Genomic DNA, 26,318 nt, shown 5'->3' on the forward strand with positions numbered 1-26,318 from the left:
TCTGGCCTACACAGAAACTTCTCCAACTATGGAATTTGGGCACTTTTCTCCTCCGGAATAATGAGATTGGTTGTGTCTGTATCTTTGTGTACGCGAAGTTGATTCCAAAGTATTTTCAAGGTGCACCCCCTCTTAATAGTGTGGTTTTCCTATGGACACAATAACAACATGAAAAGAATTGGCAATGCCTCTTTTTCCTTTTGCCAGTAGAGGGGAATCTAACTATCCATGCATTCTTCCATGATTTGATGGCACTGTTTACAACTAGAACATGTGGTTGGAACACAAGAATATGTTGTCATGAAAACCAAAAACTTTAAGAGCATAAATGCTCTTTCACACCCAAGCCGCACCAAGAAGGGATCTTGGGGAAGGAGGGGGGCGCAGAGCCGACGGAGACGAATCCGCCATGCTACCACCATCTCGGGGCTTGGCATGGCTTCGCCCGCGGTGGCAATGCGGGAGTTGGCTGAGGGAGGCTTCCCGGTGGCACGACGACTAGGGTTCCCCTGTGCCGCCCAGGGAGGACGACGTGGCATATCCTATATATCATATGGATGCTCTCCCACATACTCCGGATCAGCAAGATCCCCAAACAATAAACCACATGTCGCAAAAATGTCCTCAAATCCAAACCAATACGACCAAGCAACCATGGTGGGACATCGCTTTCACCGGGGGTACGCCCATCCACTGCACAATCAACGACAAAGGATCTCTCGATAATCCCGCATGGCCGCGCACCATTCTATGTCAGCGTTCGGAGAGCCAGTACCTCATCCTCCTAGTCTTCCCTCCTTAACATCCAAGACCACAACTTAGCACGAGATCATCCCCGTCCTTTTGTGAGGACTCACGCGTAAGATGAGAAAGGAGGAAGAGGGACACTGCATTGGGCGCCCATCATACCCATGACGTCTGGCCAATAAAGCCTCTGCTTCCGCCGATGTGGATTGGGACCCTCTCGTGACGCGCCCCACGGGGAATCTCTCCTGGCATGTTCTCCACGCAAGAAATGACACTAGTGCTCTAGGAAAGAACATCAGTGCTCAGAAAAGGTTTTTTCTGCGACACTAAAAAAGGTTTAAAATAGATTTTTTTTCTATTATTTTATTTTTTATTGGTTTGTGGAATTCTTTTCCATTGTTTTATTTGTTATTCAGGCGGGTGCACGTGATCTCGAGAGCCACCCTCAGTTCGTAGAAAAGAAGTCAGAGAGAGACGAAAGGAAAAAAAAGGAGAATTTCGTTTCGTAGCCAAAGCAAGGTCACGCGCGCTGCACGCATCAGTAGTAGTAGTATGCATCAGTCATCAGGTCAACGTTCAACCCTCTGCAGTCAAGCAGTCGCCCAAGTGGATTTAAATAATTCTGCTATGCGACCGATCCTACCCATTTTCTCTCATTTAAAATCAGCATTAGCATCCCTTTCCGTTTTGCGGCTGGGTAGCACTACTGCGGCAAACACATGTCCTATATTCTCATTTGACCAGCCCACACGTCTTTCTCCACTATATAACCCGCCGTTCTCCCCGTCTCCTCGTCTCATCCGAACTTCCACCTGCACCAACAAACGACAACAACAACAACATACTCAAGCTCACTCTCGAGTCTATGGATCACTTCGATTCCTTCGGGTCGACGGGCATGGACGCCGTCTGGATGGGGTCTTGTGGCTGGCCGGCGGCCGCGGCGACGACGGGCGGGGAGCAAGAGGCGGTGGACCTCCGGAGGGGGCCGTGGACGATGGAGGAGGACGCGCTCCTGGCCGGCCACATCGCCGCGCACGGCGAGGGCCGGTGGAACGAGCTTGCCTGCGCCGCGGGGCTGAGGCGCACGGGGAAGAGCTGCCGGCTCCGGTGGCTCAACTACCTCCGCCCCGACGTCCGCCGCGGCGATTTCACCCCGCAGGAGCAGCTGCTCATCCTGGAGCTCCACTTCCGGTGGGGCAGCCGCTGGTCCAGGATCGCGCGGGAGATGCCGGGCCGGACGGACAATGAGATCAAGAATTACTGGCGGACCAGGGTGCAGAAGCACGCCAAGCAGCTCAAGTGCGACGTCGACAGCCGGCAGTTCCGGGACGTCATGCGCCACCTCTGGATGCCGCGCCTCGTCGAGAGGATCCAGGCCGCCACCGCCATGCCGGCGCCGAGCCTGGAGCACGCGGCGTCGCCCGTGTACCCTCTTAGTGTCGCGCCGGCTTGCCGCGGCGGCGTCGGCATGTGCCATTCTCCTGAAACTTCGACGGTGACCACGTCGAGCACGGCTGGTTCATCGGTGTCTCTTGAGGTGCATTTCCCGTCGAACCAGCTTGTCTTGACGGCCGGCAGTGGGACGAACTGGTCAGGCTCAGGCAGCGAGCAGTGCGGCAGCGGCAGCGCGAGGAGCGAAGACATGTTCGACGGGAGCTGGTCGGAGCTCCTCGCTCGTGCGTGCGATGACGGCGCGGACTCTGTGGTGTTCCCGGACTTCGAATTAGGAGAATCCAGAGACGACAAGTGGAGCCTGGAAGACATATGGTTACAACACCAGTACTGAACTACTGATCAATTAGAAGTGCTGTGCTACGTCAGCTACCTCGATTTTATTAACGACCAGATTTATTGTAGTATGATCTGTTTGATTGCTAATCAACACAGTTAACAAAATGGAAGGGTGCTCTGAATTCTGATATATGCCTCCTTGTACGGTCAATGGTAGTAATACGAATTAACATAGGACCATTAATTTCAGAAAAGAAACTTGGGAGAGTTCACTGAAATTTGAAATGTTTCGGTCAGTCCAGTAGTACGTGTTTTTTAAGCCCAAACCTATTGTTCTACGGCGTTTTCATTAATATAAATCAAACAAGTGTGATATGTACAAAAGAAGAAGGGAAAGAAATGAAAAACGTTGGCGAGACCTCAAGGCCCCCCGCATGCTACTCAAGCTTGACATCGCGCAGGCCTTCGATAGCGTCTCCTGGCCCTTCCTCCTCGAAACCCTGCAGCACCTGGGGTTCGGCCAACATTGGCGAGATTGGATGTCGATCCTTCTATCCACCGCCTCCACCCGCGTCATGATCAACGGCCACCCCCCCCCCCCCCCATCGACCACGCCTGTGGCCTTCGCCAGGGCGACCCGGTTTCTCCGATGCTCTTCACCATCGTCATCGACGTTCTTAACTCCATGCTCGTCCGTGCCGTCGAGCTCGGCCTCATCCAGCGGCTCACCACGAGACACGCGGCCTCCAACATCTCTCTGTACGCCGACGACGTCGTCGTCTTCTGTCGCCCGGACCACCACGACATTTCCGTTGTTCGAGAGCTTCTACACGCCTTTGGGGTGGCCTCCGGCCTCCACACCAACTACAACAAGTGTTCGGCCACTCCCATCCAGTGCAATGACGAGGACATAGCGACCATTGCTGCCGAGATGCAATGCCCGGTGAAGCAGTTCCCTATCCAGTACTTGGGACTCCCCTTGTCCATCCGCAAGCCTTCTGCCACAAGCCTTATGCCGATCATCCACAAGTTAGAGCGGAAACTCTCTACTTGGCGCGCCTCATTGCTCTCTCGAGGAGACCGCCTCGCTCTCGTCCGGCACGTCCTATGCGCCATCCCCACTCACTTCCTCACCGCCATTGCCTTCAACTCCTCCATCCTTAAGCAAGCCAACCAGATCATCCGCGGGTTCCTTTGGGCTGGGAGCACCGACGCCAAAGGTGGCCAATGCTTGGTCAACTGGCAAAGAGTATGCCGCCCGCTCTCCCTCGGAGGCCTCGGCGTCAGCGACCTACAACGCACCGGCATCGCGCTCGTGACTCGCTGGTTATGGTTCAAGTTCACCGACTCATCGCGCCCATGGAGCCACCTGCACATCCCCCATGACCCTGCCGTCTCGGCCATCTTTTGTGCGTCTACCACTTGGACTCTCGGCGATGGACGCACCTGCAGGTTCTGGGGTGACCACTGGATCAATGGCCGCTCGGTCGCTGAGATCGCCCCGCTCGTCCTTGCTCTCGTCCCTAGGCGGCGACGCAAAACCCGTACGGTGCATGACGGATTACTCCAACGCTCCTGGGTCCGGGACATCCAGGGGGCCTTGGGCCCCGCTGCCCTCGTCCAATACGTTGACCTCTGGCGCTGCGTCCGCCAGGTCCCTCTCTCGGACTCCCCCGACTCCCTCCAATGGCGCTGGACTCCTTCTGGTTCCTACTCGGCCAGTTTGTGTTACCAGGCGCTTTTCCTCGGCGCTTGTCAAGACCACCATTGGCGGCTAACGTGGAAGCCCTGGGCTCCACTTCACATAAAATTCTTCATGTGGCTTGCCCTACAGGACCGATGCTGGACGGCCGAACGACTCGCTAGACATGGCCTCCCGCACGAGGACTGCTGCACCTTCTGCGACCAGGAAGAGGAGACGATGCAACATATCCTGGTGGGCTGCCCCTTCTCCCGCCAAATTTGGCACGAGGTACTTGGTTGGGTTCGCTCGGTGGCCGACATCCCAAACAGCGATGCTGATTTCTTCACCTGGTGGGAGACGTCCTGCAATCGTTCTCCATCCCCCACGCGAAAAGGTTTGGCCTCCCTTATCATCCTCACGGCCTGGTGGCTATGGAAGCACCGGAACGCTTGCATCTTCGACGGCGAGCAGCCCTCCATCACCCGGCTCTCCGACACCATTCGAGACAAAGCACGCATGTGGGCCAAGGCCGGCGCCATCGGACTACACAACATCATTCCCGAGAGATAGCTCTATTAGTCTTTGGGGCTGAGCAACCCCATGTTTGTTCTGCTCCTGGCTCGCTTCCATGCCTCCCTGTGTACATGGCTTAGCAAGCCCTTGTAATCCCATGTTGTACACACTCTTCCCCTATCAATGAAAAGATACGCATCCTCTGCATATTCGCGAAAAAAAGAAATGAAAAACAAAAAAACAGAGCTTATTATCCAATGCCAGTTCTTGTGACTATCATGGCCAAAGTCCAATTGCTATTTTGCCAGTGCAGTTCATCGTAGATGTGCACCAATCCATTCTTACAAAACCAGTAAGTGATTTTCTTTGATCCCGTGCTCTAGCAGCTTTAAATCCTGTTTTAGCTTAAACTTTTAGCAATTCACACTAGGAACCTCATTTCTGAAAACTTTCCCATTCCTTTGGATCCAGATGTTCCAGCAGCCCTGCATGACTACTTCCATAGCAATCAGAGGGGAGCAGTTGATGTGCCAGTAATATATCATCCCAGACTGAAATGTCAACCTTCTTTGAGGGGAGAATATTGCTCCAACAATCTTGGGAGAAGCAACAATCCCATAAAAGGCGTTTCGAAGTTTATTCTGTGCTTTCATTGCAAAAGACACAATCATAGTACTCTAAGTGGAAGGATTTTCTTCAAAAGATTTTTAGAGTTAAATCTATCATGTAAAAGTAGCCAAAAAAAGATCTTGTGTCTGAGCCTGCAGAAGCATTTCCAGATCCACTTAAATATTATGTGCTATCTTCCTTTGGGCAAAGATTATGATACATTTTAACTGAAGAATATTTAGCTCTCTATCTCTAGCACTTCCAAAGATCCTTAGCATGTTGCGGCTTTTTATGTTCTATCATATTCTGAATAAACTGGTCGTAAGCTCTAGCAGACAGAGGGGTATGAAAGAATTGAGTGGGTTCTTCAGAGTTTATCCAGCAGGCCACAGTTTGATTATCATTTGTCACAAAGGAATGTAGTTGTGGAAACTTTTGCCATAAAGGTTAGTCACACCAATTATCTTGCCATAGAAGAGTAGCTCTCCCATTGCCTAATTGACAAATTGCATTATGTTTGTATAGTGACAGTATTTCAGGTGGTTTTCCCACCAGCTTGATCCTCCTAATTTAGCACCAGGAAGAAGATCAGTGTAGTATTTTCCCCAAAACAGACTAATCCATGGCAGATGCTTCATATTAAGAAAATTTTGGATGTTCTTCATCATAAGAGCTTTGTTGTGCAATAGCACATCTAATAATACCAAGGCCTCCTTTCTGCCTAGGAGTAGTAACCTTATCACAGGAAACAATGCAGACCCTGTATTTTCCCGTCCAAATTTCCTTTAGAAGAAATGTCTCAAAATTTTGTTAATCTGGTCGATTATGGTTGTTGGGAGAGGTAAAGTGCTCACGAAGAAGATGGGGAGAGCAGAGAAAACATATTTTATTAAAATGCAGGAATTTGAAGGTTAAGGTTGATGAGCTCACCAAGTCTGAGAAAAAAGTCACTAAAGAGAATCTGCAGCTGAACCTTCACATGTTTGATCTCAAGAAGGGACATGAGAATCTCATAAAACGCAGGGATGAGCTCAAGCTCCAGGTTGCTGGTCAGTTGAAGGCACTAGAGAAGAACAAAGAGAAGTTGAAGTTGATCCATAACATCTTGAAGGAATGAGGTAGATGAAGATGAATTGGGTAGATGAAGCAGAGTATGCTTTGCTAATCTTTGTTGAAGAATGGTGGTTTAATGAAGGGTAATGTATGGATGTAGTCTTTTGTGAAGAATGGTGGTTTAATGAAGTGTAATCTTTTGCTTCAGGCAATTAAGGATGCTTGGGTATCTGATGAAGCTATCGTGGATCCTTTTAAGAGGCTCGATGCATTGCTTAGGAACACGGCTGTAGAGTCGCAAGCTTGGGGGCAGAGGAAGACCGACAATATTAAGATCCAGATGGCGATTGCCAATTTTGTCATTCTTTGGCTGGACAGAGCAATGGAGACTCGTGCTTTGTCTATGGGCGAAAGGTGGCTTTGGTCACTCCTGAAAAAGGTGTTGTTTGGTTTGGCCTCACTGCAACGCACGATTGAGAGGCAAAGGTCGCGCCTATGCTGGATCAAGGAAGGGGATTCTAATACTAAGTTGTTCCAAGCGGTGGCTAATGATAGGAGGTCAAAGAACTTCATTACTCATCTTAGGCACAATGGGGAGCTGATCACGGATCAAAACAAGAAGGTTGAGCTTTTCAGAGAGGCTTATACACAACTGTTGGGGCGCATGGTGCCGCGGGAGGTTGCGGTGAACCTAGATTTTTTGGACATGGAGGTGCACGAGCTCTCGGAGCTGGACGCCATTTTTACGGAAGAGGAAGTGTGGAACACCATCAAGGAGATGCCTCCGGACAGGGCACCGGGGCCGGACGGGTTCATCAACGCCTTCTACCAAAAGGCATGACATATCATTAAGCATGATGTTATGCTTGTGTTCCTTAAGCTATATGTTGGGGATGGTCATGGTTTCGGCAAGCTGAATAGGGCTCACATTGTGCTCATCCCTAAGAAGTTGGACGCTGAGGACGTGGGGAACTTCCGCCCTATTAGTATTACTCATAGTGCAGCCAAGATTTTTGCCGAATTGTTAGCTATCCAAGATAGACGGAGAATGAAGGAGATAGTGACGGCCAACCAATCTACTTTCATTTCTGGTAGGCATCTACATGATAACTTCCTCTTGGTGAGGCAAGTTGCTAGGAAGATACATGCGAGGAAAGAAGCGGGAGTTTTTCTGAAGCTGGACATTTCTCGTGCGTTTGATTTTCTCGCTTGGCCGTTTCTGTTTGAGGTGATGAGAAGCAAAGGTTTTGGCCAAAAATGGTGTGACTGGATCGCTATTCTCCTCAGGATAGCTAGCACAAAAGTTATAGTGAATGGTGTGCCCGGGAAAAGTTTCATGCATGTAAAGGGGCTTAGGCAGGGCGACCCTGTCTCGCCCTTGTTGTTCTTCATCGCCATGGATGTGCTCTCCAAGATCATGATCAAAGCTGCAAGTATGGGAGTGATTTGTACCTTTACTGGCATTGCAGCTCATCAGTCAGTTTCGATCTATGCGAATGATGTGGCACTTTTTGTCAAACCTAAGGGGCCTGGTCTTTCATTCATCAGATCTGCTCTTAAGGTGTTTGGGGATGCTTCTGGGTTGCGGGTGAACTATCAAAAATCACTGGCAATCATGATAAATGGGAGTGATGCTGACAAGAGCCGCATGGAGTCATCACTCAACTATCGCTTGGGGAACTTCCCTTGCAAATATCTTGGTCTACAATTGGCGGTTAGACAACTTACTAGAGCGGAATGGCAGCCTATGTTGGATTAAGCGAAGAGTTGTGCCCCGGCTTGGCAGAGGGGTTTGCTGCATAGACCGGGAAGATTGGTGCTTGTGAAATCGGTGATTGCGGCTGAGGGAGTCCTGGATTAGGGGGTATCTGGACAGCCGGACTATATACTTTGGCCAGACTGTTGGACTATGAAGATACAAGATTGAAGACTTCGCCCCGTGTCCGGATGGGACTCTCCTTTGCGTGGAAGGCAAGCTTGGCGATTCGGATGTTAGATCTCCTTCTCTATAACTGACTCTGTGTAACCCTAGCCTCCTCCGGTGTCTATATAAACCGGAGGGTTTGGTCCGTAGGACAAGAACAATCAGAATCATAGGCTAGCTTCTAGGGTTTAGCCTCTACGATCTCGTGGTAGATAAACTCTTGTAATACTCATATCATCAAGATCAATCAAGCAGGAAGTAGGGTATTACCTCCATCGAGAGGGCTCGAACCTGGGTAAACATTGTGTCCCCAGCCTCCTGTTACCATTAGCCTTAGACGCACAGTTCAGGACCCCCTACCCGAGATCCGTCGGTTTTGACACCAACATTGGTACTTTCATTGAGAGTTCCTCTGTGTCGTCGCGACAAGGCTTGATGGCTCCTTCAATCATCAACAACAACACAGTCCAGGGTGAGACTTTTCTCCCTAGACAGATCTTCGTATTCGGCGGCTTTGCACTACGGGCCAATTCGCTTGGCCATCTGGAGCAGATCGATAGCTATGCCCCTGGCCATCAGGTTAGGTTTGGAAACTTAAACTACACAGCCGACATCCATGGAGACTTGATCTTCGACGGGTTCGAGCCCATATAAGGAGCGCCAAACGATCACGACGAGCATTACTTAGATCTGCCATCAGACAGTATTCGGGATATCGCACCTGCTGCAGCTCCGGACTTCAATCTGGAGCAGATCGTGCCACCCTAGGACGGGTGGATAGACCCCGCCACGGAGGCCGCACACTCAACGGTGTTGAGCCGAACACAGACTCCACCTCTAAGGAAATTTGTGTCACCGAACCCCCAGACTCGTCTCCGGCCTCAGGGTCCGAACCCCGCACGCCCGTGCCCATCGAATCTGATTGGGCACCGATCAAGGAGTTCACCGTCACGGATATCTTTCAGCACTCGCCCTTTGGTGATGTGCTAAACTCTTTAAGGTCTCTCTCTTTGTCAGAAGACTCTTGGCCGAACTATGTCCGGCTCGAGTGGGATACGGACGATGAAGAAATTCGCTGCCCACCCACCACCAACTTAATAGCCACTGTCGAGGACTTAACCGACGCGCTTGACTTCGACTCTGAAGACATCGACGGTATGGACGTCGATGCGGGAGATGACATAGAACCACCGCTCACGGGGCGCTGGACAGCCACCTCATCATACGATATATACATGGTGGACACACCCAAGGAGGAAAACGGCGACAAAATGGATGCAACGGAGGATAAACCCCCTGGGCAGAAACCAAAGCGACGGTGCAGGCACCACTCTAAGTCCAGCCACAGTAAAAATAGCGATAACAGCGCAAGAAAAATTGACACCCCGGTCGACTCCAAAGGCAACAACGACCATATGGACCCAGTGATGGAGCAGGATGAGCCAGGTCACGCCGAACATAGCCCAGAGCAGACGCCCGATCACGGCGATCTCGAGGGTAGAACTCATCAACCTGCCTCCGGAGAGGAGGATAGTCCGGACGACGATGCATTCATCATTCCGGAAAAATGTTTGGAACAAGAGAACCTCCACCGAAGGCTTATGGACACCGCGAGGAGCCTAAAGAAGTAGAAGCAAAGGCTTAAGGCCGCGCAGGATATGCTCAACCGCAGATGGAACAAAGTGCTAGACACTGAAGAAAAATATGGCGACGATCGCCACATAAAGAGCTACCCAAAGCGCAAGCTGCTGCTAGAATTCGACAACGAGGCCATAGAGCCCATTCTACCGAAGAATAATACGGCCGATCAGCCGGACCGACCATCTCGTGGCCGCGATATAGTGGCTACTGTTGCTGCACACAAGCCCGCACACGATTTACGTGAGCTCCTGGACAAAAAGGCTGGTGCGACCAGGTCCATCTATGGATCCAGAGGACGTGTTCCGGTGCAATATCATGGCCAACAAAATGATCATACTGATCGAATACCAGTTCGGAATCAACCCCGGACACAACAACCATCAACAACATGCCACGACATGTCCAGATACAGAGGGGCTGCGCACCCCCTGTGCTTCACCAACGAGGTGCTGGATCACGAATTTCCACAGGGATTCAAACCCATGAATATAGAGGCATACGACAGAACGACAGACCCTGAGGTCTGGATTGAGGATTTTATCCTTCATATCCACATGGCTCGGTGAGATGACCTCCACGCCATTAAATACCTGCCCCTCAAGTTGAAAGGACCAGCTCGGCATTGGTTGAAAAGCCTCCCCGAAAACTCAATTGGAAGTTGGGAGGAACTTGAGGATGCTTTCAGGGCCAATTTTCAAGGGACCTATGTTCGACCTCCGGATGCAGACGATTTAAGTCACATAATACAACAACCCGGAGAGTCAGCCCCTAAGCTTTGGAACAGATTTCTCACTAAGAAGAATCAAGTTGTTGATTGTCTGGATGCCGAAGCCCTAGCGGCCTTCAAGCACAGTATCCGGGACGAATGGCTCGCCAGACACCTCGGCCAAGAAAAGTCGAGGACAATGGCGGCCCTAACAAGCCTTATGACCCGCTTCTGCACGAGCAAGGACAACTGGTTGGCCCGTAGAGGCACCAGCAACCCGGGCACATCCGAAATTAGGGATGGCAACGGGAAGCCACGACACAATAAAAACAAGCATCAAAACAATGAAGAGAGCCCGGACAATACAGCGGTCAACGCCGGATTCAGGGGATCTCAACCCGGTCAACGGAAGAGGCCATTTAAAGGCAGCAAAGATGGACCGTCCGGCCTGAACAAAGTCCTGGACAGATTGTGTCAAATTCATGGCACCCCCGAAAAACCTGCGAACCACACTCACAGAGAATGATGGGTCTTCAAGCAGGCCGGCAAGCTAAACACTGAACACAAGGGAAGGGAGACACCAAGTGAAGACGAGGATGAGCCTCGCCAGCCGAACACTGGGGGACAGAAAAAATTCCCACCAGAAGTCAAAACAGTGAATATGATCTATGCGACTCACATACCGAAGAGAAGGCGCAAACGCGCACTCAGAGACATAAACGCTGTAGAGCCCGTCACCCCCAAATTCAACCCTTGGTCGGCTTGTCCAATCACTTTTGATCGCAGGGATCACCCGACTAGTATCCGGCACGGAGGATCGGCTGCCTTGGTACTCGACCCAATAATTGATAGATACCATCTCACTCGAGTCCTTATGGACGGCGGCAGTAGTCTTAATGTGATATATCAGGACACTGTCCGCAAGATGCGGATAGACCCATCAAGAATTAGCCAAAGTAACACTACCTTTAAAGGAGTAATACCAGGCGTTGGGGCCCACTGCACGGGCTCCCTCGTATTAGAGGTTACATTCGGTTCTCCCGACAACTTTAGAAGCGAAGAATTAATCTTTGACATCGCTCCCTTCCGAAGCGGCTATCACGCACTGCTCGGAAGAACGGCCTTCACTCACTTCAACGCAGTACCGCACTATGCCTACCTTAAACTCAAGATGCCCGGTCCACGTGGCGTCATTACAGTTAGCGGAAACACAAAGCGTTCCTTACGTGCGGAAGAATATGTGGCGGCTCTAGCAGCCGAACACTAAGCGACCTCTCCTACCAGAATACATGATGGGTCGTCAAGACCATGGACACGGTTAGACGAGCCCGGTGCACCACAAGTGGTAATAGCCCAGATAAACCTGAGCTGGGGTCCATAGATATACCCCCATAGGTGGTTCTAGGGGCTGCAAACATGTCACAAAGCCCATAGTTCGGCTTGACTTTATGAATATAACAATATATCGCATTTTCATTGTTCATTGAGAATAACCAACTTCTCGCACGATTACACTAGACTCTTTTACATGAGTTTTCCTTTTTCTTACAGATGACAATCGTGCTACACCCTTCCAGGATACGGCACAATAGAGACAAAGGCGCAGACGTGCAGCAGGGGCCCGCTCAAAGGTTTCTCTTTAGATTAAGCCCCTGTGTAAACCTTCTTTAATGTCTCTTGTTGCTTGACATCCCATGGGTATTTAATACACCCACGAGGGATATTGGTGTTGTTGGCATTTTGCCACGATAGATTAATGCACGTACCTGGAAATACAGGGTTCATAATCGAGGGCGTTACTCAACCCAGTATATGTTATAAAGTCTGAATACCTTTGGGAGTGTTCGGCGTCGCGAGTTTGGCCTTATATGCATCAGCTCCGAATCATGTCTTTGGTCAAATGTTGGGTTTGCCCGGCTCCTGGGTTTGCTGCCTTACGTTCCGTTTTATCGGCTAAGGTGGCCAAAGGAGAACTACTGCGATTGTGCCCTGGTTATTCCGGATGAGCACCTCGGCAGAGAAATCCAAAAACTGACTGTCATGATACAGCGAGAGACTGGTCAATCACTCGAGGACTTATCGGAATCTTTGGGATTCCTCCGCATTAACGAAGGACCATTTCCCGGTCATGTACATATGTGCACCGTATTCGGATGCACGTGGAAGTACCAGGGGCTATATAGTAGCCCCACCATCAAATTCCTATGGCTAAGTGAAAGTGTTAAAGCTATATAGTCCGGTTGCCTAGTTCGACATGCGATCACCTCCTTAATGGACAAAGACGTTGGATCAAGTGTGATTACACGCATTTTTCGCGAACACCCCCGCATTATATGTGTGGGGGCTAAAGCCAACGACTGCAAACTTTCAGGTTATATACATACATAAACGGCCGCACAGGAGGCACTACAATACTTTCGGGCAAAAGTATAAACACAACCTTTATAATTAAAACATCATTGTTTTACAATCAAAAGACTTGTCACTCGAACATGACACTCTTCAAGCACTGAGACTCTATTAAACTGGCACATTCTATGACTTGCTCAAAATAGTGCTCGGTCGGGTCCTGGCTTCCTGCCGGACTCTGGGTTGCAATACCGGTGGCCTCCATATCTGCCCAATATGTTTTCACACGGGCAAGAGCCATCCGCGCACCTTCTGTGCACGCCGACTTCTTTACAACATCGATACGCGACACAACGCCAAGGAATTGTTGCACCAAACCAAAACAACTGTCCGGCCTTGGTCCCTTCGGCCAAAGATGATCTATGACAGATCTCATTGCAAGACCGGACAACCTATGGAGCTCGGCCCAAGCGTCCATCCTTTCATTCAACAGCAGCGGACGCGTTGGAGCACTAAATTGCGACCAGAACAACCTTGCCACCTCATGATCTTTATGATCCTTGAAGAACTTGGTCGCATCAGGAGTACTTTTCGCCAGGTCCGCATACGCGTCTACAACACTCCATAACTGATCCAGAGGAGCGTACTTTGGATCTCCGAACTTCATTTGCAACAAATAGAAACTCCCAGCCGTGATATTTCTGGCTTGTCGAAGCTCCTCCCGCATAGCTCTGACTTTAGAGTGTGTCTCCTTGGCTGCATCCAATGCCTTCTTCAGGTCAGCCGCTTTTGCTTGGCTCTCCTTTTCAAGGAGCTTATATCGGCTAGCGGCATCTTTCAGTTCCACAGCCATCTTGGCTATTTTATCCTCGCTCCGGCAATGAGCAGCCTGTTCAGCTCTTAACTCCTCGGCCGCCTTCAGGGCAGCCACATTGCTTATCCTGGCTTGTTCCTTGGCTAAGGCAAGTTCCGCCCTTAGGGCCTCCGTGGCAGCAGCTCCATCTGCAGCCACAACATATTATAGATATTAGCATCATGCTCCTCTTGATATTTGCTGATAATCCAAAAGAAAACACATACCCTGTGACTCGTCGAGCCGCTTGTTCACAAGCGTGATGTCGGCATCCGCCACATCAAGTTGTCGCCTCAGTTCGGCGAATTCAGCAGTCCGATCAACTGCCGAACCCTAGCCATCTGCACATAATACAGTGTGATCATTACTAGGGAGTGTGATCCTCCGATTGCCGCCTAGGGCTGGCAACCAGAGTCTCAGGGGCTACTATCTATACGGAACACGCCTAGTGTGTGCGGTACAACCGAAAGATTACATATTTTGATGCGTACCTCAAAGCCCTTGAGCAGGCTCGTAAAAGCTTCATTCAACCCGCTTTTGGCGGATGGAATCTTCTCAAACACCGTACCCATGAAAGTACGGTGATCCTCTGAGCGAGCAGCTTGCTCCAGAAGACTCGTCAGTGTGTCCGGCTGAGTGCCGGACAGTCCCGGACTCTTCCTATTGCCCTCCTTGGGGGTCGAACACTCCAGGCTTCGGGTGGCCGAAGCGTTAACTTCTGGCCTTGATGGATCAGGAATCCTCCGTGACAACACCTCGGGGTCACCCGCTCCGTGGGGCGGGGAGGCAGGTGGAGTTTCACTCTCCATCATCTCCGGAAGAAGATCTCCCAAAGACGAACTCTGTTGAGAAGGGCTACAAGCCGGACAGCAAGAGATAGATCTTGGTTATTACTCTTGGAGGAAAAACAATATATATTTATTAAAATACTTTTAGTTAACTTACAGCTCGGTGGAGGGCTGGACCGTTTGCGGGTGTTGTGCGGCGAGGACGCCCTCTGGAGCACAGCCCCCTGGCGAAGTTTTCTTCCCTTGTTTAGGCACCTCCACTTCTAAGTCTTCGGAGGCGGCCCTTTTTTCCCGCGGGGGGAGGGAACTTGAGATTCACCTCCCCGATTATCCTCCTTCGTGGAGACGTTAATTCCCCCGGTTTGGATGTACAATGCATGAAGCCCGCTCTCGGCTTCTCTGCTCTTCCCTTCGTCCTTCCCCGAGGGCACTTGATAGGGTGCATGTTTAAGCATCCGGGTTAGTACCATATTCGGCAAGCCTTCAGGAAGAGGGGCCGGACACCTGATCCTCTCCGCCTTGCTGAGCCAATCCTGGCCACGGATAGTTTTCAGAATAATGTTGTCATAAATATGAACAGAGTGTTCGGTCGCAGAGTTACTTACTTGGGTATCTGGACGATTGCAGTTCAAACCCACATCCTCAGTGGTGTCCAGACACTTTATGCGTGATCCGAAGAATAACCTATACATCCCTTCGAGTGTCATGCTGAAGAAATGCTGAATTGTTCACGGTTCTTCTGGGTTGAACTCCCACATCCGGAGAGGTCGACGTTTGCACGGCAAGACCCGTCGAACTAGCATTACCTGAATTACTTTGATGAGGCTGATATCCCTCTCAAGAAGATCCCGAATGCGGCTCTGCAATGTCGGTACATCATTAGCAGGCCCCCAATCCAATCCCTCGTTGACCCATGACACCAGTTGAGGCGGAGGGCCTGAGCGGAAGGCAGGGGCGGCCACCCACCTTGTGCCTCGGGGAGCTATGATATAGAACAACCTCCGTTGCCATAAATCGGACACCTCTGGGAAGGAACCTTCTGGCCATGGATCATCGCTGCTTTTGCTTATTATAGCGCCTCCGCACTCCGCGTGTCGCCCATCGATCACCTTCGGCTTTACATTGAAGGTCTTGAGCCAGAGACCGAAGTGTGGGGTGACGTGGAGGAAGGCTTCGCACACAACGATACACGATGAGATGTGAAGGATGGAATACGGAGCAAGATCATGAAAATCTAGCCCGTAAAAGAACATGAGCCCTCTCACGAAGGGATCAAGACGAAAGTCTAAGCCTCGGAGGAAGTGGGAAACAAATACGACACTCTCGTTGGGTTCGGGAGTGGGGATGACCTGCCCTTGGGCAGGAAGCCTGTGCTGGATGTCGGTGGTCAGATACTTGGCCTCCCTGAGCTTCGCAATGTCCTCCTCTGTGATAGAGGAGTCCATCCACCAACCTTGACGGTTGGATCCGGACATGATTGAAGGTCCGAAGTGCTTAAGCCTGAGCTTTGGGTGTTGGAACTCGAGGTGGGGGAAGGAGAAAGCGTGGGAAGAAAGGGGCAGGCCTCGGTCCCTCTATAAAGGAGGTGAATATCAAGCGTCCTCAGCGTGACCGTTTGGGACTTGCCTAAAAACAAGGAGTCATACCAACAGGCGTAGTTGGGTTACCCACACCCATATTGAAGAGAATCCCGCGATAAGGGGGACACGATCTCCGCTTCGACAAGACGTGCCAATAAAACCGCCTTGCAATACGTGTAGTGGCAGGCTGGGAAAAACGGTTCATATTAAACCGGGCCGCAACATGAGGACACGCTGTGAAAAGTTGTCAGCAGATTAGATTTATAAAGTATCATGCTCTCTACGGTGGTTGTGGGAGTTATTTTGCAGAGCCGGACACGATCCTTGTGTTCAGAATCTACCTTGGAGTATTCGAAGATGGAACCCGCCTTGCAATGCCGAAGACAATCTGCGCGCTGGACTCATCATCATTGAAGCCTGGTTCAGGGGCTACTGAGGGAGTCCTGGATTAGGGGGTATCCGGACAGCCGGACTATATACTTTGGCCGGATTGTTGGACTATGAAGATACAAGATTGAAGACTCCGCCCCGTGTCCGGATGGGACTCTCCTTTGCGTGGAAGGCAAGCTTGGCGATTCGGATGTTAGATCTCCTTCTCTATAACCGACTCTGTGTAACCCTAGCCCCCTCCGGTGTCTGTATAAACCGGAGGGTTTGGTCCATAGGATAAGAACAATCAGAATCATAGGCTAGCTTCTAGGGTTTAGCCTCTATGATCTCGTGGTAGATAAACTCTTGTAATACTCATATCATCAAGATCAACCAAGCAGGAAGTAGGGTATTACCTCCATCGAGAGGGCTCGAACCTGGGTAAACATCGTGTCCCCAGCCTCCTGTTACCATTAGCCTTAGACGCATAGTTCGGGACCCCCTACCCGAGATCCGCCGGTTTCGACACCGACAGCGGCTAAGCCAATCCATCACTTCATGATCGAGGATGCTCCGCTTTGGGTGATCGAGGAAATTGAACAATCGATGCGTGGATTCTTTTGGGCTCAAAAGCAAGGCAAATGGGGGGCAATGCTTAGTTGCTTGGAATATGGTGTGCAAGCCTACTTGGCTTGGAGGGCTAGGTGTGCGTGATCTACGGCTCCATGGATTGGCGTTGAGTGTTCATTGGGAGTGGTTACGGCAGACGGATCCGGACAGGACGTGGCAACGATTACTGGTGGCTGTCGACCAAGAAGGTCGGGCGGTGTTTGATAGCCTTGTCCATATTGAGGCCGAAAAAGGAAACAAGGTGCTGTTCTGGAGGGATCGCTAGATCCATGGATTTTCTGTTGAAGACATCGCACCTTTCCTGCACGATCAAGTGGATACGCGTTCCGTGAACAAAAGGACGTTGCGGGAAGCTTTGGAGAATGGGAGGTGGTTGTTGGACTTGTGATGTCTACTATGCAACCTTCTTCTTGTAGACGTTGTTGGGCCTCCAAGTGCAGAGGTTTGTAGAATAGTAGCAAATTTCCCTCAAGTGGATGACCTAAGGTTTATCAATCCGTGGGAGGCGTAGGATGAAGATGGTCTCTCTCAAGCAACCCTGCAACCAAATAACAAAGAGTCTCTTGTGTCCCCAACACACCCAATACAATGGTAAATCGTATAGGTGCACTAGTTCGGCAAAGAGATGGTGATACAAGTGCAATATGGATAGTAGATAAGGGTATTTGTAATCTGAAATTATAAAAACAGCAAGGTATAAAGCAATAAAAGTGAGTGTAAACGGTATTGCAATGCTAGGAAACAAGGCCTAAGGTTCATACTTTCACTAGTGCACGTTGTCTCAACAATAATAACATAACTGGATCATATAACTATCCCTCAACATGCAACAAAGAGTCACTCCAAAGTCACTAATAGCGGAGAACAAACGAAGAGATTATGGTAGGGTACGAAACCACCTCGAAGTTATCCTTTTTGATCTATCTATTCAAGAGTCCGTAGTAAAATAATATGAAGCTATTCTTTCCGTTCAATCTATCATAGAGTTCATACTAGAATAACATCTTAAGACAAAAATCAACCAAAACCCTAATGTCACCTAGATACTCCATTTTCACCTCAAGTATCCGTGGGCATGATTATACGATATGCATCACACTATCTCAGATTCATCTATTCAACCAACACAAAGTACTTCAAAGAGTGCCCCAAAGTTTCTACCGGAGAGTCAAGACAAAAACGTGTGCCAACCCCTATGCATAGGTTCATGGGCGCAACCCGCAAGTTGATCACCAAAACATACATCAAGTGGATCACGTGATATCCCATTGTTACCACAGATAAGCACGGCAAGACATACATCAAGTGTTCTCAAATCCTTAAAGACTCAATTCGATAAGATAACTTCAAAGGGAAAACTCAATCCATTACAAGAGAGTAGAGGGGGGAGAAACATCATAAGATCCAACTATAATAGCAAAGCTCGCGATACATCAAGATCGTGCCATATCAAGAACACGAGAGAGAGAGAGATCAAACACATAGCTACTGGTACATACCCTCAGCCTCGAGGGTGAACTACTCCCTCCTCGTCATGGAGATCGCCGGGATGATGAAGATGGCCACCGATGAGGGATCCTCCCCTCCTGCAGGTGCCGAAACAGGGTCCCGATTGACTTTTGGTGGCTACAGAGGCTTGAGGCAGCGGAACTCCTGATGTTTTTAGGGTATATGGGAATATATAGGTGAAAGAAGTCGGTCGGGGGACGCTCGAGGGGCCCACGAGATAGGGGGCGCGCCCAGTAGGGGCGGAGGGGGCGCCCCCCACCCTCGTGGCTTCCTTGAAGCTTCTATGACGTGAACTCCAAGTCTCGTGGATCATGTTTGTTCCAAAAATCACACTCCCGAAGGTTTCATTCCGTTTGGACTCCATTTCATATTCCTTTTCTACGAAACACTGAAATAGGCAAGAAAACAACAATATGGGCTGGACCTTCGGTTAATAGGTTAGTCCCAAAAGTAATATAAAAGTGTATAATAAAGCCCATAAACACTCAAAATAGATAATATAATAGCATGAATGCTTCATAAATTATAGATACGTTGGAGACGTATTAGCATCCCCAAGCTTAATTCCTGCTCGTCCTCGAGTAGGTAAATGATAAAAGAAAGAATTTATGAAGTGTGAATGCTAGCAGGTGCACAAATTTGATCAATGATAATTTCAATCACCTCTTCTAGCATTATTATAAGTCATAATAGTAGCTCATCTCATAAAACTTTTCATGATCAAGTAACAAGCTATTCACATGTTAAAGCATAGACCATAAACTTTCTTGAAAACTAGCAAACTTCATTCTTAGTCATCAAACAATTGCAATCCATCTTATTTTCAGGAAGGGTCTATGTCAGAGCTTTGATTTAGCAAACTCCACATACTCAACTATCATATAGTCTTCTACAATTTCTAACACTCACGCAATACTTATGGTTATGGAGTTTTAATCGGACAATGAGAAAGATAGGGGCTTATAGTGTTGCCTCCCAACGTATTCACCTTTGGGTGATGCCAACAATAATAGTTCATGCTAACTTACATCCATTTGGATATATATATTAGGATCTTCCCAACACGAGGTGCTTGCCAAAGGATAAAATGAAAAAGGGAAAGGTGAAGATCACCTTGACTCTTGCATAAAAGTAAAAGATAGGCCCTTCGCAGAGGGAAGCAGGGATTTGCAGAGGTGCCAGAGCTCGATTTTAAAATAGAGATAAATAATTTTGAGAGGTATGGTCTCATTGTCAACATAATAACCAAGAGTTCCCAATATCTTCCATACTACATACATTATAGGCGGTTCCCAAACAAAATGGTAAAGATTTTACTCCCCCTCCACCAACAATCACACACCACGGCCATCCGAAACAACGGGGTATCGTCCATACCAAAAACAGTCCTGGGGGAGTTTTGTTTGCAATTATTTTTGGTTTGATTCTGATCTTTTTGATCATGGGACTAGGCATCCCGGTTACCAGCCATTTTTCTCATGAATGATGAGCGGAGTCCACTCATCTTGAGAATAACCCACCTAGCATGGAAGATACTGACAGCCCCTAGTCGCTACATGAGCGATTCAGGCATACAAAACAAATTATTATTTGAAGGTTTAGAGTTTGGCATATGCAAATTTACTTGGAACGGCAGGTAAATACCGCATATAGATAGGTATGGTGGACACTCATGGCAAAAACTGGGTTTAAGGATATTTGGAAGCACAAGTAGTATCTCTACTTGGTGCAAGGAATTTTGGCTAGCATGAGGGGGAAAGGCAAGCTCAACATGTTTGAATGATCCATGACAATATACTTTGGGACAATTGCATTTTTACCCCTAGTTGGTTCCTACCCACGGGTTTTGCCCTTACTTTTCAAGCTTGCTCAGTTTTGCCCTTACTTTTTCCATCGAGGTCCCTCGAATGCCCTTTGACCGTTTGACCAAAACTTTGAAAATTCATAACTAATTCATACGAACTCAGAAAAATGCAAATAAGATATCAAAATGTTCAAATAAACATTACCTTTATGGGCATATCATTTGCATTCAGGACAAAAGCATCATATAAACTACCCGAGGTAATTAATGATTAACATTATTAAAAATAAATAGGTATAAACAATATTTTTTTTCATGAATAAAAATTACATGCCAATGTAGGTGATGTTTTCTGAACATCCTGATAACTTATTGCATTTTTCTGAGTTTGTATCAACTTGTTATAAATGTTCTAACAACTTTGACCATTATGTGGAAACTTCATAAGAAGTTGATACGAACTCAAGAAAATGCAAATAAGGTATCATGATGTTCATAAAACATCACCTACATTTGCATATAATTTTTATTCACAAAAAAATGTTTTTTATACCTACTTATTTTTAATAATGTTAATAACATTAATTACCTCGGGTAATTTAAACGATGCTTTTGTCCTGAATGCAAATGATATGCCCATAAAGGTAATGTTTATATGAACATTTTGATATCTTATTTGCATTTTTCTGAGTTCATATGAATCAGTTATGAATTTTCAAAGTTTTGGTCAAACGGTCAAAGGGCATTCGAGGGACCTCAATGGAAAAAGTAAGGGCAAAACTGAGCAAGCTCGAAAAGTAAGGGCAAAACCCGTGGGTAGGAACCAACTAGGGGTAAAAATGCAATTGTCCCTAATACTTTAACTGAGATGTGAGAAAACATAACCCATTACGTTGTCTTCCTTGTCCAACATCAACTCTTTAGCATGTCATACCTAATGAGTGCTCACAATTACAAAAGATGTCCATGATAATAAATTTATATGTGAAATCTCTCTTTCTTCAATATTCTTCCATGAATTGTTCAAATGACCAATACAATGCTTGCTAACCTTCAATAAATCTACAACCTCTATTTCTTATATGTGAAGTCATCACTCCCCATGGGATAAGCATATGAAACATATATAATTTCAGATTTATGACATTCAACTCATTCAACCATTTACTTCATAGGATATAAGTGAAGCACAAAAGTAAATGACAAACTACTCCAAAAAGATATAAGTGAAGATTAATGAGTAGTTAAATAATTATGTAGCTATATGAATACTCTCTCTCATTTAAGAATTTCAGATCTTGGTATTTTATTTAAACAGAAATCAAAACAAAACAAAATGACATTTCAAGGATAGCACAACTCATGTGAAGAAGCAAAAACTTAGGTTCAACCGATACTAACCGATAATTGTTGAAGAAGAAAGGTGGGATGCCTACCGGGGCATCTCCAAGCTTAGATGCTTGAGACTTCTTGGAATATTATCTTGGGGTGCCTTGGGAATCCCTAAGCTTTAAATTTTGTGTCTCATTAATTCCTCTCATATCACGGTTTTCCTAAATCTCAAAAACCTCATCCACACAAAACTCAACAAGAACTCGTGAGATAAGTTAGTATAAACCAATGCAAAAACCTTATCATTCTCTACTGTAATAAATTACTAAAATTATTATTCAATATTGTATAGTAAATGCCTCTGCATATTTAATACTCCTATCTTCTAATAGAATCATTAAACAAGCAAACATATGCAAACAATGCAAACATAACAGCAATCTGCCAAAACAGTATAGTCTGTAAAGAATGCAAGATTCATCATACTTCCCTAACTCCAAAAATCATGAGAAAAATACTACACTATAGAATATTCATCAGATCTCAATATTCAAAAAGTTTCGATAAATTATCATATTTTGACTTTTCTAGGGAATTTTTGCAACAGCGGTAAACTTTCTGTTTTCAAACAGCAATATGTATACTTACAAAATAAGCATGGTAACGGCTATGCTTGACATTTTTATTGAAAATTTAGATGAAAAACATTATTCTAAATAAAATCAAGCAAATACTAACAAAATAAAATGATTCTCCAAGCAAAACACATATCATGTGGCGAATAAAAATATAGCTCCAAGTAAAGTTATCGATGAACGAAGACGAAAGAGGGGATGCCATCCGGGGCATCCCCAAGCTTAGGCTCTTGGTTGTCCTTGAATATTGCCTTGGGGTGCCTTGGTAATATCCAATCTTAGGCTCTTGCCACTCCTTATTCGATAGTCCATTGAATCTTTACCCAAACTTGAAAACTTCAACCACACAAAACTTAACAGAAAATCTCATAAGCTCCGTTAGTACAAGAAGACAAACCACCACTTTAAGGTACTGTAGTGAAATCATTCTTTATTTATATTTGTTTTAAACCTACTGTATTCCAAATTCTTTATGGTTCATACCCTCCGATATTACACATAGATTCATTAAAATAAGCAAACAACACATAGAAAACAGAATCTGTCAAAAACAGAACAGTCTGTAGTAATCTGTATCATTAGAATAATTCAGTAACTCCAAAAATTCCGAAATAAATTGGTGGACCTTAGGAATTTTTCTATTAATCATCTGCAAAAATAATCAACCTAAAAGCACTCTCCAGTAAGAAATGACAGCTAATCTCGTGAGCGCTAAAGTTTCTGTTTTTTACAGCAAGATCATATAGACTTCACCCAAGTCTTCCCAAAGGTTCTACTTGGCACAAACACTAATTAAAGGATAAAACCACATCTAACCATAGGCTAGATGAATTATTTATTACTAAACAGGAGCAAAAATCAAAGAACAAAAATAAATTTGGGTTGCCTCCCAACAAGCGCTATCGTTTAACGCCCCTAGCTAGGCATGATGATTTCAATGATGCTCACATAAAAGATAAGAATTGAAACATAAAGAGAGCATCATGAAGAATATCACTAGCATATTTAAGTCTAACCCACTTCCTATGTATAGGTATTTTGTGAGCAAACAACTTATGGGAACAATAATCAACTAGCATAGGAAGGCAAAACAAGCATAGCTTCAAGATTTTCAACACATAGAGAGGAAACTTGATATTATTGCAATTCCTACAAGCATATGTTCCTATCTCATAATAATTTTCAGTAGCATCATTAATGAGTTCAACCATATAACTAGCACCTAAAGTATTCTTTTCATGATCTACTTGCATAGAAAATTTACTACTCTCCACATAAGCAAATTTCTTCTTATTTGGAATAGTGGGAGTATCATAAGAGACTCGAATACTGAAAATTGTTTCCACATTAAAAGAGTAATGTTCAGAAAAAGGGTAATCATAATCATGACAAGTTTTATAAATATAATCATCACTACTTTTTATAGCATAAGTTTCATCACAATAATCATCATAAGTAGCAACTTTGTTCTCATCATAATCGATTGAAACCTCTTCCAAGATAGTGGAATCATCACTAAATAAAGTTGACACTCTTCCAAATCCACTTTAATATTCATTACAATAAGATTCAACGTCCACCAAAATAGTGGGATCATTACTTCCTAAAGTTGACACTCTTCCAAACCCACTTTCATCAATATAATCATCATAGGTAAGAGGCATGCTATCATCATAACAACTTTGCATATCAAAACTTGGGAGGCTAAAAATATCATCTTCATTAAACGTAGCATCCCCAAGCTTGGGACAAACATTAATTTCAGCAAATATATTCTCAAATATTTCATCCTCATCAAACATAGCTTCCCCAATCTTGGGCCTTTTCATATCATAAGCATAATCACTCTCATCATTAATAGTATGGATAGCACCAATAGTATAGCAATTATCATCATCACAATGAGTAGTAGGAGCAACATCATTTGGGAGGGATACCTTTTTACCTTTGCTTCTCCGTTATTTTCTTTTTCTTCCTCACATCATGTGTGGGTTCAACCCTCTTCTTTGAGCTCCTTATTGATGAGATTGGTTGAATAGAAGGCTCCTCTTCGATACCTGATTCATCATAAGAAATAATAGGAGGATAATGGGAAGTCTCTTCCATTTGCTTTCTTTTCTTTAGGTAATTGGCAATATAAGGATTTTAAATGCAATTCACCGCACAATACAAATAAATTTCCTCTAGATCAAAATCAATAAGTTTATAACGGGCAAATTATGGAAGGTGCTTAATTAAACGTTTCATTTCTTCATAACCCATAAGCAAACTAAGTTCATTATAATGTGCAAGGGAGATCAAATCATCACAATTCTTGGACACGATTCGATCATGAAACAATTTGCATCGGAGATGTAAATGACCACTTTCATTGCAAAGTTCACAAGTACGGTAAAGGAAATATAAATTTTCAGCACTCACCCTTAGCCTTTCTTGCAACAATTTAGTTTCTACATGCTTATGCCTCTTGCAATATCTATCTTCTATATTTGGTGTATCTATGCAAACCCAATGCTCTCCACAAAAATCGACATGCTTATAAGAGACATTTTTATCATAACTAGTGCAATCATCATTAGTACTATGGGTATTCAAGGAGTTCATACTAACAACATTGCAATCATGCTCATCATTCAAAGATTTAGTGCAAAACATTTTATAGATTTCTTCTTCTAGCACTTGAACACAATTTTCCTTTCCATCATTCTTACGAAAGATATTAAAAAGATGAAGCGTATGAGACAAACTCAATTCCATTTTTGTAGTTTTCTTTTATAGACTAAACTAGTGATAAAACAAGAAACAAAAAGATTTGATTGCAAGATCTAAAGACATACCTTCAAGCACTCACCTCCCCGGCAACGGCGCCAGAAAAGAGCTTGATGTCTACTACGCAACCTTCTTCTTGTAGACGTTGTTGGGCCTCCAAGTGCAGAGGTTTGTAGAATAGTAGCAAATTTCCCTCAAGTGGATGACCTAAGGTTTATCAATCCGTGGGAGGCGTAGGATGAAGATAGTCTCTCTCAAGCAACCCTGCAACCAAATAACAAAGAGTCTCTTGTGTTCCCAACACACCCAATACAATGGTAAATCGTATAGGTGCACTAGTTCGGCAAAGAGATGGTGATACAAGTGCAATATGGATAGTAGATAAGGGTATTTGTAATCTGAAATTATAAAAACAGCAAGGTATAAAGCAATAAAAGTGAGCGTAAATGGTATTGCAATGCTAGGAAACAAGGCCTAAGGTTCGTACTTTCACTAGTGCAAGTTCTCTCAACAATAATAACATAACTGGATCATATAACTATCCCTCAACATGCAACAAAGAGTCACTCCAAAGTCACTAATAGCGGAGAACAAACGAAGAGATTATGGTAGGGTACGAAACCACCTCAAAGTTATCCTTTTTGATCTATCTATTCAAGAGTCCGTAGTAAAATAACATGAAGCTTTTCTTTCCGTTCAATCTATCATAGAATTCGTACTAGAATAACACCTTAGGACACAAAACAACCAAAACCCTAATGTCACCTAGATACTCCATTGTCACCTCAAGTATCCGTGGGCATGATTATACGATATGCATCACACAATCTCAGATTCATCTATTCAACCAACACAAAGTACTACAAAGAGTGCCCCAAAGTTTCGACTGGAGAGTCAAGACGAAAACGTGTGCCAACCCCTATGCATAGGTTCATGGGCGGAACCCGCAAGTTGATCACCAAAACATACATCAAGTGGATCACGTGATATCCCATTGTCACCACAAATAAGAACGACAGACATACATCAAGTGTTCTCAAATCCTTAAAGACTCAATTCAATAAGATAACTTCAAAGGGAAAACTCAAT

The 26,318-nt window shown here is 45.9% G+C and overlaps 1 protein-coding gene across 1 annotated transcript; it reads left to right on the plus strand.

Annotated features, from left to right (window-relative positions):
• The first annotated feature begins 1,584 nt into the window (after positions 1-1,584).
• Positions 1,585-2,813, plus strand: LOC123066151 (transcription factor MYB2-like). Its single transcript, XM_044489297.1, has one exon. It carries the CDS (start codon positions 1,613-1,615, stop codon positions 2,534-2,536), a length of 924 nt encoding a protein of 307 aa, XP_044345232.1. The 5' UTR covers positions 1,585-1,612; the 3' UTR covers positions 2,537-2,813.
• The last annotated feature ends 23,505 nt before the right edge of the window (positions 2,814-26,318 follow it).

Source organism: Triticum aestivum, chromosome 3B (genome assembly GCF_018294505.1).
Source record: "Triticum aestivum cultivar Chinese Spring chromosome 3B, IWGSC CS RefSeq v2.1, whole genome shotgun sequence".
NCBI lineage: Eukaryota > Viridiplantae > Streptophyta > Magnoliopsida > Poales > Poaceae > Triticum > Triticum aestivum.